The 16,347-nt window shown below is 32.8% G+C and overlaps 1 protein-coding gene across 4 annotated transcripts in view; it reads right to left on the bottom strand.

Annotated features, from left to right (window-relative positions):
* Positions 1-16,347, bottom strand: part of Cblb (Cbl proto-oncogene B) — a 205,089-nt gene that overhangs the window by 38,183 nt on the left and 150,559 nt on the right. For all 4 annotated transcript variants that reach the window (XM_046455296.2, XM_046455295.2, XM_046455298.2 and 1 more), the window contains exons 11-13: positions 10,189-10,374; positions 8,190-8,555; positions 577-671 (exon numbers count right to left, since the gene is read on the bottom strand). In XM_046455296.2, coding sequence (XP_046311252.1) covers positions 577-671; positions 8,190-8,555; positions 10,189-10,374 — 647 coding nt within the window. The remainder of the gene's footprint in view (positions 1-576; positions 672-8,189; positions 8,556-10,188; positions 10,375-16,347) is intronic.

Genomic DNA, 16,347 nt, shown 5'->3' with positions numbered 1-16,347 from the left:
GATTAACTCATTTTCTAGCTTTAAATCCACTGATGCTAATTCCGTGACCACATGAGATGATCAGATAGAAGGCTCTTTCAGTGTCCAGCCAGACAAAGGCAGGAATAGGAAGATTAGTTAAATACAAAGAACTCCAAAAGAATAATCAGCAGGACTTAGGGACTGAATGGATTTGAGAAACAGGGGACTTGGAAGAAATGGAGACTATTTTCTGATGTCAAACTGTAGAATAGGGATAAAATGTGATGCCTCTGAGGAAGAGAGAGAAACTGAAAGACAGCTCCCTATACTGCCCTACCCTCTTCTTGAATACAGGATATATTTAGCTTTCTGGCCCCATTTTCCTATGCACAATCTCAAGAGATTAGATAAACCTATAGAAGATGAGACTCAGTTGCCAGCTTAGAAATGGGAAGAATCTTGATTTCTGGTACTTGAGTTTATAACTGTAACTGGATTATTTTTCCATTATCGATTCCTATTTGTTGTGTCATTTCTGCATTGAGAACCTCAAAACCACAATTATCCTGTCTTTATATGTATGAACAAATGATCTGCAAATTAAATAAAACTCACTTTATGCTGGGGAGAAGGGTAGTAACTGGAGGAGGAGGAGAAAGCCGAGGTGGAACATCATATTCTTCACTTCCAAGGTGACCATTGGAAAAGACCTGAAAAGAAATCAGATAGCTTTAACTACTGAAGGAATTTAAAACAAGAGCATATCTTAGAATTTAGGAAGATTTATATCATGTCCAATTTTTTAAACTTATGAAATATAATAGTGTATTTAGAAATCAGTAGCATCACAGTGATGTTTCACCACTACCCAAAGTAGTAGCAGGTTAGATTTAAAAGAGAGAGTGAAAAAGAGAAAAAATATAACTCTTAAGCATAATTGAGAGGGACTATTACGTGATTTTTCAGTTTGTGAGAACAAGCCACGATGGTTAACTTGCTCATGGCTTCTATGGAGAGCCAGGAAGTCATTACTCCAGTTAGAAAATTCTGATTTCCAGGTTTCTCCTGTACACATTATAGGAAGTGTCAGAACAACTGCTCTTTGTTACACCGACAGCTTGAAATTAGGGCAACTTTTAAGTTGCCTCTTACAGGAGAAAACAATTTGGCAAAGACATTATCACAAGAAAAGATTAAATATATTTTAAGATTTGTAAGTAATAACTAGATTTTTATCATGGATCTCTTTTGTAAACTCTTATTACTTCATATATAAAAGATAGACTGACGGTGGGGCAAAAAGGATATAACTTGAACAGTTCAAGGTAATTCAGTTGAGGATCTAGCCTTAACTTTTCCCTCTGTCATACTTCTAAAATAGTGTTGAAGCTTTAAAATTCAAAATTGAAAAATCCATACCCTTACTTATCAACTAAAAATAAGAAAGGAAACAAGTTAAATGAACACATTTTAAATTAATCAGTGTTTGCATTTCAAAAACTATAAAATCTAACATGATAGCATTAAAGTTTTTCACTCTAAAAACCAGGCCCTAGTCTTTAGTTCCTATTTCTGTTTTTTGAAATCTCCCTCATTACATTCAATATACTATACTGATAGCATGACAAAATATATCAATTTAAATAATGTGATTTTATCATGAATGTTTTGACTACATGCAAATAACAGAACATGGCAAAGTTTTCTGAAGTTTAATAGAAGAAATTTTCTAACAGATATTAATCATTGCATAGTTCAATGAGATCCTTTACCATAAAAATGCCTTTTAACTGATAAATACATATATCAAATCACAAATACTCACTATAATAATGGGCATTTGAAGTCATTCTTAATTGGAGCTCTTTGCAAGCTTCCAGAGTAAATATAATGCTAAGATTTCTACAATCAAATCTCTTTGCTTCTGTCACAAATACATTTAAAATGAATCCTGGAAAATTAAATGTGGATTGTACATGCAATAATCTGTACTTTCAGAACAAAGTATCTAACATATATATACACATAATAAAATTTCAGTCACAATCAAATAAAAAGGACATATTAAAATGATAGTTTGTGATATTAGAGCTAATTTAGCAATAAACCAATCATAATTTTATAATCAAAACACTGAGAACATACCTGAAACAAAATCTAATACATTCAATCATCTATTGATATTAAAAATGCTTTCATTGTGTGCATTATGTAAATGACAGAATAAATGTATTAATCAGAGCTTGCAAAATATTTTTATGTATTCCCATTAAACTTCATAAAGAGAACTCAAACAGGCAGTGAAGTGTATCAATGATAGAACCACAAAGTACAGTTAATGAAGTAACTCTTTCTTTGTGAAGGCAATAAATTGAGGAAATTAATTTTGTGAAATAATCAGTTAATATACTTTAAAGTGCAAATAGCACATTCACTTAATTACTTTAAAGATACTGTTATTGATATACAGTGACTAAAAAATTTCTCTTGACTCTGAAATGTCACAGTGCTTTTTCTGAAACATTCATTTAGTGTTTGGCATCTGATGATATTTTGCTTATTCTTTATATATTTATGTTTTATGGCCAAGAATTCACACTACACTGAAAAAAGACTCTTAAATTTATTTCACAGCACATTTCTTTAGGTGCTTTACACAGAGTAGGGATTAAATGAACACTGACTTGATTGGCTTAACTGACCTTATTAATAGAAGAACTAACCAATGAAATGGCTTTCCTCTGGTGCAGCTAGAAGATCATTGAATTACTGAAACACTCTTGGAAAATCTATGTAATTTGTTTAATGGCTCATCTTCCTATAAATTCCTTCTAAAATATGCACCGAATTCCTCCTAATCAGTAAACTGAGATTACATAAAGGTCTGAATGTATAGTAGTAAAGTGAAGTTCATATTTTCATTCATCTAAAGTGATCACACACATTTTTTGATAGTGGTTGGAGGGCAAAATGTAGCTCTACATCATTCTGAAATCCATGAACCCACCTCATTCATCTCATTAAATCAGGCATAGCTACCACTACCTGAGGGAGGTACAGTACATCACAAGTTCCTGGAGCTAAACATAAATATTTTATGTGCTTTAGAATTCTGAAAAACTGTTTTCTAATGGTAAACAAACAATCATTTATCAAATCTGCGCAGTAATGGTATCACAAGGAAACGTCATTGCCTCAGCTAAGGAAATATCCTTTGCCTTCTTAGCGTACTGTCCCAAATATACCAAAATTCCACTGGAAATACTAATGACTTAAATGCTTGGCATTCATAATACCGATCCTATCATTCTTCTGCCAAAACAACTTTAAAAGCTCTTTCCTGCCTACAGAATTAAGATGACTTCATGTAGAATTCAAAACCTCCACATGATTCAACCTACATAGCCATAGTTTTGTATCACCTGCCTCTTCTCTGAATGCCCTATGCTCCACCCAAAATCCACCTCATGTCACTACACGTATTTTTCCACCTCTGTGTATTCCTTCCTGTCATGCCTACAAAAAAAAAAAAAAAAAAAAAAACAAAGCTCCAATCTTTAAATATCCATAGCCAGTGACCCTCTTGAATGTAGCTTTCTTTATTTCTCTTTCTATGCTGCCTTTCTGAATTTCATGTTTCCTTTTATGGATACTTCCCATATGCCTTACCACTTCACTTAATCACATACCTGTTTTGTCCTCACTAGAATATGCTTCATTCATCTTTGTATTCCCCATAGTGTTTGGAACATCCTAAGTACCTAAATAGCTGAATCAAGTTGAGGGAATAAGAATACATTACTGAAAGTTTAGGTTTGTGGAAGAACTACAGTCTAGGTCAATAATATATTATAAATCTATATTATCCTACATTCATATTTTTTCATGTTTCTAGGTATCATATAATCCTAATTTTAACATTCAAAATGTTTTTTTATGACTCAGATACTGTCCAAAACAGAAGGTTAAAACATTTGGGACCCTGGAGATAAGTGTAATCAGAGGACTTATATTTTGAAAGATGGCATTTGACATTTACAGATAAGTTAAAGGTCATTCATTAACACATGCCTCTTCATCAAAAGTACAAAAAGCCACAATATCAAAAGGGAGTGATCATATGATGCACTTATCTGGCAACATCTTCAAAAGATTATTATACATAAGGCTGGTCATCTTTAGAACAATGTCACTATAAGTAACATGACAAGTTAAAGATGGTTTTTATCACATAAGATACAGCAGTATCCTTAATCTCTTAAGGGAACAAACAATGATAGCTGGGGACAATGTTAACATTTAGAAGTAATAGATAAATTTCAAGTTTTTATCATATTTTAAAATATTTTAGTTCCAATATTTTCACCTTAGGTAAGTAAAAAAAATAACAACAATAACACTCAATATTTAGCTAACAGGGAGTTTATTAAGGAACAGGTTTATAATGTGGCTAGGATCTGAAAATTGCAGAGAATGGAAATATTGCTACAGGAAAGGAACTCTTACCATAAAACAAGATAAATAAACCTAACAACTCTAAGCTTGTAGATTTGTGTTAAAATTGAAGTATTAACTTAGTTAGCTTTTCATAATGCTAGGTGAGAGAGGGAAGAGAAAAGAGAGTGAATGAACATCATGGAAAACTCTTACACTTCATTTGGAGTATGAATTAGAGGTTTCTTTTCTTTTTTTTTTAATCTTTTGTATTGTTTTCCTCAGAGCTCTCTATAATTAGCAAGTAGAGTAATTAGAATTTAATTTATTCTAACTCTCCTTACCATTTATCTTGTGAAAGTGGATGCAAATTAAAAAGGCCAGTAGCTCTAGTGGACAATGCGAACCAGCACACAGACAGCAGATAATGGTGTGTGTGTGTGCCAGGGGGAGCTTGCCCACACATAGGTTATAGTTTCAAAATTCCCCTGGTGTGATTCCATATGTACATTTATCTTTTATTTACCCTTTTATGACCTATCTAAGATTTCTTATCTTTAAAATGGAAGGTGATATTTAAAGTATTATCCCTAAAGAAAACAACTAAACCTCAAATAATAACAATGGCAATTTTACTATTTGTCCCCAAAAGTGTATTTGCTGACATTAATGGGTTATGTGAAGATAATAAGTCAGTCTTCAAATATCTAAATCTCCACAGCTTTGTCCCTCACAAACTGTGCACTAGGTATGAAGAGCCCTTTTCATTAAAATTAGTAGTCTCTTTAAAAACCAAAATTATCCTCATTTCTTTTCATCTGTCTACTTTTCTTATTATCTGTGATCTGCCTATTTCAAACTAATATTATTATAAAGATAAATAGATAACTATATTTTAAACTTTATTTGCCATCCTCTGAAGGCCAGAGCCAGCAAGATACATTAAAAACCTGTTTGTGACCCTGTGTATTCTGAACATCTTCTTCTTCCAATTCCCTCATCCTCTGTCCTTCAACTATCCACCTCCTACTCTAGCAGATATCTAGGCTTAGCTTAAATACTGTAATAATGGTAACCAAATTATTGAGTCCTTCCCCAGTATGCATTCAAAACCATGCTAAATAGAGGGGAAAACATACAATGATTTTGGAGGAGAAGGAGAAGGAGAAGGAGGAGAAGGAGGAGAAGGAGGAGGAGAGGAGGAGGAGGAAGAAGAAACTATTTTGAACGAAAATGTCAGCTGTTACAACTTATTCTGATATCCTACATCCGGCTGTTATTTTCAGTTTTATTCCTGAATCACCAGGTATGAGAAATTAGGTATTTGGAGGCTAACTAGTCTCCAAGATACCACATGCTACTATTATTCCACTTTATAAAGTGATTAAAATAAATGGGGTTGTAGGCCGGTAAAGATGAAGTAAGTTGCTCATAACCTCAACGTCAGCAAATGTTAGAGCAGGAAGTGAAACTCACATCTGGTTTCAGAGTCTGGTAACAGATTCCAACCCAGGATCACAGAAACTAAGAGCTACAAGATCCTGGATTAACTCAGTCTTGGGTCTGTTGTTACTTAAAGTCAGCCTCTGTGTCTCCCCAAAAAAGAAATAAGAAGAGGAATTCAGTCTTTTCTACTTTATGTAAGTTGTGATATTCCCTGTGGGCTAATAAAAGTGGAACCACTTTTCCCTCATAAAGATAATAAAAGAGGAGACATGTTCTGTTTTATAGCAATTAATGCATTAACTATATATATAAATCCTTCTTAATAATCTACATTAGAAGTCAACCAACAAGGTCAAAATTAGGTATCTTAGAAGTCTAATTTGGTTGGAAACACCAATTTCAGTGGTAACCTAAATTTAAGTTTCAGGATGTAAACACTACAGTACTAATACATATAATATATGAGATTGCATCTTAAGAAATCTTAATGAGGGTAATTTAGATTAAACTAAAGATTAAAAATCCAGTTCTGAGTGAGAGAGAAATTTTGCATTTCACTCAATGTTCTCTTGTATAATATCTACATCAATGATCAGAAGATGAAAATTCAGAAAATCACTGAAAGAAATCTTTATAAGTGAAATCACTATTTTATCTTTCATACCTATAGTTAATAAAATAAATTTCATATCTGTAATCTGAGAAATTGCACCCCAATTTTTGAAACTATAACATCTCATAAAATATTAACAGCCAGTATTGTAGGGCTTACAAGGGCAGCTTTATATTAGCATTAAAACAATATAACATATTTTCTGAAAGAACCCTGAAACAAGAGGTCTTCAATGAATTGGCTATGATAATTATTATATTTTAACTGTTTCTGAAGTCCACTCAGAAAATACATTATAACATGCTGCTGAAGTATGACCAGTTTATTCACATTAAAGCTTGTTCCAACTCTCTTCTCAAGACTAGTGTGATCATGTATGAATGAACAGAGGCTAAGGCAGAAAATTTTTAAAAAATAACAGCGAGTACCTCCAGCTAGGACTCTTAAGTGGAGAAATTTTTTTGAGTATAGGTTCTCTATATTCAAAGAGGGTTATCAAATTGCTTTTCTGAGTGCTTTCTTTTAACACTTGCATTACATTTATGTGACCTCCAGGAAACCTTTAGAAATGCTCATATTCTTAGTAGGGAATACCAGTACCAAGCTGAGTCACTGGCAGAGGCACAGGAAACCACCACTACTCCATTCCTTTTGTTTAGAATGTGCACCTGAGAGTTTTGATTCTTCTATCCTGGCTGCCCTAGAATACCACTGATATAGTGTTATAAGCAGTTTGCATTATCACTGTACCAACACACACACACAACCCCAAAGAACTGAATACATGTCATATCTCACACTTGTTCCTTGTTTCCTGAATATAAGATGAACTCACCAATGATGAATTCATCAACTTTAAAAAATTACTTTAAAGAAATAGATTACATACCCTAAAACAACCATTTACAATTAAGGGAGATAGGGTCACTTTAATATTATACATTTCAAAAGAGGCAAATCTTCTTCCAGTGGACACAGATGGCAATGATCAGATCTTAGAGAGGAAGTAAATAAAAGTAATCATTAAGTTCAGGTTCACCAAGGGACTATGAAGAATTCTATACTCTTGACTTCTGTTGCTGCCTCTTCAGGTCTCTGAACAATTAAATTCTTTCCTGTACATGTAAATGATAAGTGTAAAGATACCTTAAGATACTCAAGAGAAAACTCAACAAGTATGAGAAACTCTTTCAGTTTTATGGGGAAACAGCTTATTTTTGTAAGTGAACTGGGTTTCATAATTTTAAATTAAGTGAAAAGTTCATTTTACCCAGCTGCCTAAAGTGTAATGTTCTATATAACAACAAATTCTAATGGCTGATTTATGATGCATGTGTATAAAATTGTATAATTTTTTTTTTAACTTTGAAAGAACAGGAAGAGTTTAAAAAAATACAATTGAGTGCTGAGTGTACCACCACCAAGTTAATAACGGGAGAAATTTTGGCAGATGAAATAAGGAAAGGTGAAAAAAATCTCTGGCAAATTGTCTAGCGTCTCCATACTAAAATTAAATCATTACTTAAAACCTTCTTACTGACTTCGTTTAAGTTATAGTTTTAATGAGCTTCTAATTATTTATAACTTGGAGATAATTAAAGACTTGAAAGAAAGTCCACATTAGGAAGGGAAAAAAAAAAAAAAAAAAAAACCTCCCACCTCCTGAAAAACACAACCTGAAGTTCTACTACCACCTGTTGGTAGATGCTTAGCTGCTACCTTGCATATTTCTTACCTTGGCTCCTTCTAAAGGCAAGTCATGGCGTCTGTGTTTCCGCATGAGCACAGGGTCAGAGCCCATTCTACTGTGCCTTCCATTTGTGTGTGAACTTGCTGTGATTCCAGGCTTTGGAGAGCCATCGCCCAGGATCCGACATCCCACCAACTGGTTAGTCCCAAACATATCCCGAGGACACCAGGCTTCAAGAGGCATTGGCTGGTCCCTGGAAGGCACACCTTCCACCTGGTGGAAGTGTCGACTCAGTCTGTTGTCAGGTGGGATGGGGGGAGGCCTTTCAGGTGGAGGAGGAGGAGGATCTCTTAAGGGAGGAGGTGGTGCTGGGAGTGGTTTGTCTTGTTTTCTCACCATGCAAGGAGAAGACTAAAGAGACACAAGAGAAAAAGACAACTAAAAAATTGTACCAGAAAATGAAATGACTTCCAGACTACTATTTTATTGTATTTGTTTTCTAAACTATAAGAAACAATATTAGATAGACATCTAAGTCGTTTCTTTTTGTCATTTGTTAATAAAAATTTTAAAAATGGAAAACTTGGGGCTGGGTTTGTGGCTCAGCAGTAGAGTGCTCACCTAGCACATGCAAGGCCCTGGGTTTGATCATCAGCACCACATAAAAATAAATAAACAAAATAAAGGTATTTTGTCCAACTACAACTAAAAAATAAATAATAAAAAATGGAAAACTTACATAAATACATTTCATTAGGAGTTTTTGAAGAAATGAGAATGTAAATGCAAATGTTATGTTATAGAAAATACAGAAAGATCAAAATCATCACTTTGATTGACATTACAATATCATATCAATAATTCATTTTTTTTGACATTTCTAGGATTCAGCAGAGACACACAAAGAATCCACAAAATTCATTGAGATTATTTTACTTATTTTGAATTTTTGTTTTCATTATTACAATACAGTAGAATTGACATGGCAAATATATTCTGGTTCTTGCTTAACCAGTTATTATGGGAATAGAAAAATATCACAAATAATAGAGCAGCATTTTTATAGAAGTGCTTGAATTTTTCATGGACTCTTGAAATGGAAAAATAAATCAATCTCATTTTAAATGGAATTACCTATAAGCATATTCCGTGTCTTTCATAGTATCTGATTTTTATTTATGTGGTTCATCTAATGAATAGTTTGTGCTTTAATATTAGGAGAGATCAGTAAAAAAATAATGTTATATGTTTACATAATCCTAAGTCACATCCTAAATAGGTCTTCATATAAGCTTTAAACCAAATTAACTATAATTCAGGAAAAGCAAATACTGCTAAAATTATTGCACATCCTACTAATTTTGGATTATAAAGCATATTACTAAATGGAATTAGTTTTTAAATCTTACAATTAATAAAGTAAAATATGTCCTTAGTATCAAATTTAGAAAAAAAAAGAATCCACATAAAACTAAAATAGACAGTAGGTTTAAATTTACAGAGTTAGAATTATGCCTTTAATATTAAACAGTAATGTAATTACTTTGCAAATATTGTAATTTGTTGTAATTAATTCCTCTGGGTATAAAATGTACATATAATTCTCTCTTCTGAGTCACCTTGAAACATGGGTGATAATTTATCACACCTTAAGCCCTTATGCAAATATACTCCCATCACATTTTTCTTGTCATGACATTATGAAAATGAGTATAAAATATCATTTGATAACAGCATGCAAATTATTTTAATGCCTATAATGACCTTTTAAATCCATTTTACAGAATAACTATACTTACAGTGCTATTTATTTTAGCAAATCAGGGGGCTACAGTCGTGTGCTCTCTCTGAATAATTATGTAACTTTTATGGTAATAAAGCAAGGAATATAATGGGCTCACCATAAACAAAATAAGAAGCCCATCAAAGTTGTCCATAAACAATTAAAAACACAAGAAATATGAGTAATGTATTTAAAAGAACCTAAGCAATTAATAATTGTCACATAGAATTGTTATGTCTGTTTCTAATGAAATAGGTTTACCTTTGGTGAACCAGTTGGACTACCACAGGGAGAACGTACTATGCCTTTCTGAATTAGGTCCAGGCGAGGAGGCACTGGTGGCAGGTTGAGATGGGGGATCTGGAGAGGGTCCGAGTGAGGCTTTCTTCTCTGTGCAAGGGGAGAGGATCCTGGTGATGTGACTGGTGAGTTCTGCCTGTCAGTGCACTAGAAAATAAAATGAGAAAGATGGTGCCATTTCTTCCACATGCAGAGTGTAAGCTTTCTGGTTATTAAGGAGAAGTTCTCTTTGAATAAGGTGTCTGCTATTGAGCGTTTCTTAAAATAAACTTTGAATAATGGATGGGGGAGCTCCCATTATCCCTTAAGGTTAATATTGTGAAAGAATAGATTGATAAGTTTCTTCTATGCATTGCAAAGTACCTAGGAAGAAGAGCAGAAGTCTTTGCAATCAGGTTCAAAAATTCTTCAAGAAATTGGTCTACATATTGAGGAGATGAAAATACACAATGAACTAATGCTATCATTCTTGGTTATCCAGATTATAAAATCTTCTTAAAACTTCGTACATTCTAAAAGTTAGGAATTGCTTTGTTGCATATGAAATGTGTCCAGTATAAAGTCTGTATTACTGCAAACCAGTTAAATTGGGTGGGGTTTAAAAATAACATTATGCTTAAAATAAATAGGTTTATGTCCAAATAATTTTTTTTCTTAAACCTTCACATAAAAAAGAAATCTTCCAAGTTAATTTTTTAAACAATTAATGAAATCTAAAAAAAGTCTATATTTCTGCCAAAAGTTGGTAAGATTTTATGCTATTATAAGTTTTCCATTTGTCAGGTGAGAAAAACTGCTATAGCTCAGAGGCAGAGCACTTGCCTAACACCTAAAACCCTGGGTTTGATCACTAACACATAAAAAATAAACAAATAAAATAAAGTCATTCTGTTGATCTACAGCTACAAATTTTTTGTTTGTTTGTTTTAAATCCAATAGCAAGGACTTTTTCTATTTTGGAAGAACTGGTTCATCTTTGTGTCTGCTTTAATTCATATCATCAGATTGCTATTTAACATAAAAGCCATTATAGTTAATCAAATAACTATACTAGAATAAACAATATTCTGTTTTGATAAAATCAGGGGGTTTCCCTTTCAAGGCTATGTTACTGACTCTTCGAAGATGTAGGCTTAATTTTGTAATCTACTATATTAATCTTAATATGCTTTGATATTCATCTCCTTCTGAATGCTGTTCTTTATAGTCTTAAGCTTGCCCTTCAGCCATTTTCCTACTAACTTTTCTTACGTTTATAAAGAAGTTAATGTCAATACCTAATCATTTAGTTTGAACTCCAGCAACACTGGGGAAGAGTTAGCTATTCTATCCTTACCTAACTGGGATGGAACAATAGAACTGTGTTTATATCCACATGAAGTTACATTGTGTAAAACTTTTGATTAATGAATTAAAATTTATAATTTATTCACATTTTCGTAGTTTTCACCCAAGGTCCTTTGTCTGCCCCAGTATCACAACTGGAGTTCTACATTAGTTTTAGTCATCATGCCCCCTAAATTTCCTCTTGGCTCTAACAGTTTATTGACACTCATTTGTCTTGATGAACGAGAGTTTTATGAAGTATTGGTTAGATATTTTATAATGCTCCTTAATTGGGATTTGTCAGATGTTTTAATGATTAGCCTGGGGTTATAAATTTTTGGGAAGAGGACCACAGAAGGAAAGTGTCATCTTGACCATCTCATATCAAAGGGTCTATAATATGAACATGATCCATCACTGCTGATGTTCACCTTGATTACTTGCCTGATATATAGTTTATCAATAGCAAAACTCAACAGTTTGTCAAAGTGTCAAGTTTCTTTTTCTCTTCCTTCCTATAATGCTTTCAAGGAAGTCAAAAACCAGCTGAAATTTAATTAGTGAGGAGTTATGCCTCCCTTTGGATAGGCTTTTAAAAAATAAATGTGAGTGGCTATAGGCTATATATATCCAAAGAAAATAAAATCATTATCAGAGATACCTGCATGCCTATATTTATTGATGCATACTTCATAATAATCATGATACAGAATAAAACAATGTATCTATCAATGTAAGAACAGATAAAGAAAATGTGTACATATGTAATGGAATATTATTCAACCATAATAAGGAATAATATCACATCATTTGTGGCAACATGGATGGAACGTTATGTAAATGAAATAAATCAGGCACAAAAAGGAAAACACTGTATATCTCACTTATAGGTAGAAGCTAAAATGTTCACCCCATATAAGGAGACGGTATAGCAGTGGTCACTAGAAGCTCTAGGAAGGGTGTGATAGGAGGAAGGATTGTGAGACTTTAGATAATGGGCAACAAAATACAGTTGACAGGAGGAATTAGTGTGCTATAGCACAGTAGGGCAATTATAGAGTACAATAATTTATTATGTATTTTTAAGTAAGTAGAAGAGTTCCGAGTTTTCAGAAATTATATAATTGCAAAAATTATAAATGAGGATATGGAAATGATTTATTAATTATACATTAAAGTACATATATCAAATTACCATACTATACTCCATAAATATACACAAATATTATGTCAATTAAAAAATTTAAAAAGAAAAGTAAAATAAAATAAATCTGAGTGGCTAAGCAGAAGCTTCTTGACCATGCCTCAGATATGCCTGAAAACTGTCATGACATTTGCTAAACTGAAAACTTTCTATCTTTCTCATTTTGTGCAAAATAACTTAAACTAGTTCAATAAAATTTGACTTAATTTTATATGAATTTTTTTTTGTGTGTATATGGTGCTAAGGACTGAATCCAGGGATTTGCAGATGTAGGCAAGTGCCCTAGCCCTTGCATGACAATTTTAAGAAACTTTTCTTCTTGGTAATTTCACGATTCTTCTTCATCTACCTTTTGGCTCACTGGGGTAAGTATAATTTTTTCCCATTATTACTAAACTGAAAAAGGAAAAAGCAGAATCTCCATAATCATAAACTGATTTTAAAGCAGCTAGAGATCTCAATAAAAGGATAATTCTACCCAAAAAGTCACAGAGCCTCATGTGATTACAAATTCAGAACTTCTGGAACAAAATCAATTCTGAAATAATCATAAACAGAACAGAAAGCATTTATGACTTAAAACTATTTACATCACAGAACTGTAGCACTGCAGATCAAGACCCACCATTTTTATTATGTATTCTTAGAACTAGCAAAACTGCTCTCTGATTAAAAATACTTTGATGATCTGGCTACTGTCCTTTAAAAAGAAGAATAAAAAGAAAAGCAATTCACACAGTTCCTAGCTAAAACAATATCCCCACCCCCACTACACACACACAGGGGATGTGTATGACTTCATTCATTTAGTGACTTCCAGACATTTTTTCAGTGCTAGTTGCACACACTGCAAAGATTGCCAAATAGGATTTATGCTCCTCTAGGCATTTTTTCCTCTGCAAATATTTCCCACTTCCTTCATTGCCTAAAAAAGGACACATAATTTTGACAGAGTCAACAGCCCATCACCCATCACCTTTAGAATCTGACTTTAGTCCTAGACTGGATTAATTACTAACTAATGTTTAAGCAGTTAACTATACTCTTAGCTTGTTTAAATAATTGGATAGACTTGATTTGAAATGGGTGAACAGCTTGTTAGATACTGAAAGGGCATAATGAAAATCCTCAGAACACATATCTGAACCAATGTGTGCGGCAAAGTAATAAACTTGAACTTTTGGATACTTAAAGACAAGCGGATTCTCTGCAGCTTTGTAAATGTAATTAGAAGCAGAGCTTGCTTAGCACCATTTATATTGTGTTCTGTAGGTGATTATTTACTGTTCTCCTCAGTGGGTTTAGTTAGAAAGAGTTTATGAAAAAAATATTATTATGTGAAGGAACAATAACTGTTTCATCTTTATTGATTATATAGACTAAATTCCCCATAACATTAATTTTCCTGAGTTCTTCTAAATTATAGTAAAATTTCCATGTAAAAGTAGATAATTTAACTATAACCTTTGGATGGTAATGCATTATTCTTTGCTGAACTTTTTGCTGTTTCTATGAACAATTCTACAATTAGGATAACCAAACCTTTGCAATGATTTATATTGTTGGTAAAATTCAAGTCCTGTGAAAATCTGAAAACAGGTCAGGCCCAGAAGTGCGTATGTGTAATCCCAGTGACTCAGTTCAGGAGGCTGAGGCAGGAGGATCCTGAGTTCAAAGCTTGCCTCACCAATTTTATGAGGCCTTAGCCAATTCAGTGAGACACTGTCTCAAAAATTAAAAAAAATAAATAAATAAAATAAAAAGGGCTCAAGATGAGGCTCAGTGATTAAGCAAGCACCCCAGGTACAATCCCCAGAACCAAAAACAAAGCAAAATAAAACAAAACAAACCCAAAACTGAAATAGATAGTAGATGATTTTCATATGAAGGCTCACTTTAATATACTTGAGTAATCCGAAATTATATTTTTCTTTTTCCTGTTTGAAAGTCTTAGAAGAAAAGACACTGGGCACAATGTCAAACAACCCAGCCCATATCATTAAGTTTCATGAATATTAAATACTCATTACATCCAAATATATTCGCTTATTTTAAAGAATAAAAAGTTTGCCCTGTTTCCCTCAAGGAGAAACAAAATACACATTTTTCTCCCTTAAACTCCAACACTGTCTCTGTATTTGCATTTTCTTTTTCTTTTTGGCATTTTAAAGGATTTCAGTTGTAGTGTAACAGAATTTCCCCAGCACCTGTAGTCATCAGGTAAAACAAATGACTCTAAAGCTGAGACCTGACAAAGGGATGTGGCCACCCCTTACTCTAGCACTTTATATCATTCCCTAAAATGACTCCCTGGCCCCCTCCCCCGCCCCCAACCAATTCCTCTAATCTTATTCTTCCACAATTCTAATCTCCATTTTCAGATCACTAGAGCATTTATCATTCTCTGCTTCCCATAAGTGATAATGGAATTGTTTGGGGAAAATAATAATAGCCAACAAGCATGGAATCATCTCCTGGCAAGTATTAAATTCACAGCCTGTGAACCAGGCTAACTTAGTCTAGTATGCCTTTTAATCACTATCTCCCTTCTGTATAAAAATGCATACTTCATACATAAGCATAAAACAACTTGGGTTGAATAATAGTAAAGTGTTTATTTAAATTCTGATTAATCACAGCTAGGATTTTGTTGATATGGACCCTCTTGATTGGAAAATGAAAAATATTTTTCTATTTTGACAATATAGTTAGAAATACTATTTTGATGTGGAAGGAACGAAAATTCAATCTCTTAAAATACTTCCAAAATTCTAGGCACAGCTTACTCATCTTCACTACTAAAAAATAATTCCATCAGAGACATCTTTAAATAGTATATCCCAACCTTGTTATTTTTATTTTGTCCCAGACAATTATTCTTTCAGACCTAAACAAAGTAATACTAACAAACCCAAACAACTAAAAAAGAAAAATAGTCTTATAATGCATTCAAAAGCCATACACAAGTGCTTTATCATTTGCTGTTACTAACAGTGACACTAGACAAAGTAACTTAAAATTGACTTAAGTACAAATTTTTCTTTTATTTTTTTCTTAGAGTGTCTTAAAAATAGAAAGAGCAAATTACAGAAGGAACAGTAGTTTAGGAATAGGTTCCTAAATTTGGGGTCATATATCTTGGCAAACTGTTTGCTATTGTGGGTTAAAGTTGTTTTGAAATCCCCTTTGTGTCTTCAATTTCTTCTTATTTACCTTTTTCTTTATTCAATATAAAGAATATACTTTCACTATAGAAAATTTTAGAATTATAGGAAAATATAAAAATATTTTTTAAAAACATAGCTATTGATGATTGCTACTAACCACCATTCACTCTACATTGGTTCACAGTCCACCAAAAGAATTTTAGCTGCCATTAAATATTCTTCATGAACAGATTTTAAAGAGCACATCATATAGATGTACTGGCATTTACATGACCATTCTCCTGGTAAAAACATTTCTGTGTTCTCAACTTTCCACTTTCATAGAGTAGTTTTACAAAGAAATCTTTAAGCATATATAGTTTACAGAAAGAATCATAGAACTTTTTGAATATAGAACAAGAAATATAAGAAAAAAATGAAGTA

This window comes from Marmota monax, unplaced genomic scaffold, assembly GCF_021218885.2.
Source record: "Marmota monax isolate L192 unplaced genomic scaffold, Marmota_monax_Labrador192_F-V1.1 WCK01_AAM20220418_F8-fsc00053, whole genome shotgun sequence".
Lineage (NCBI taxonomy): Eukaryota > Metazoa > Chordata > Mammalia > Rodentia > Sciuridae > Marmota > Marmota monax.
Note: the sequence above shows the minus strand (reverse complement) of the source record. Positions and strands in the feature narration are given on the sequence as shown.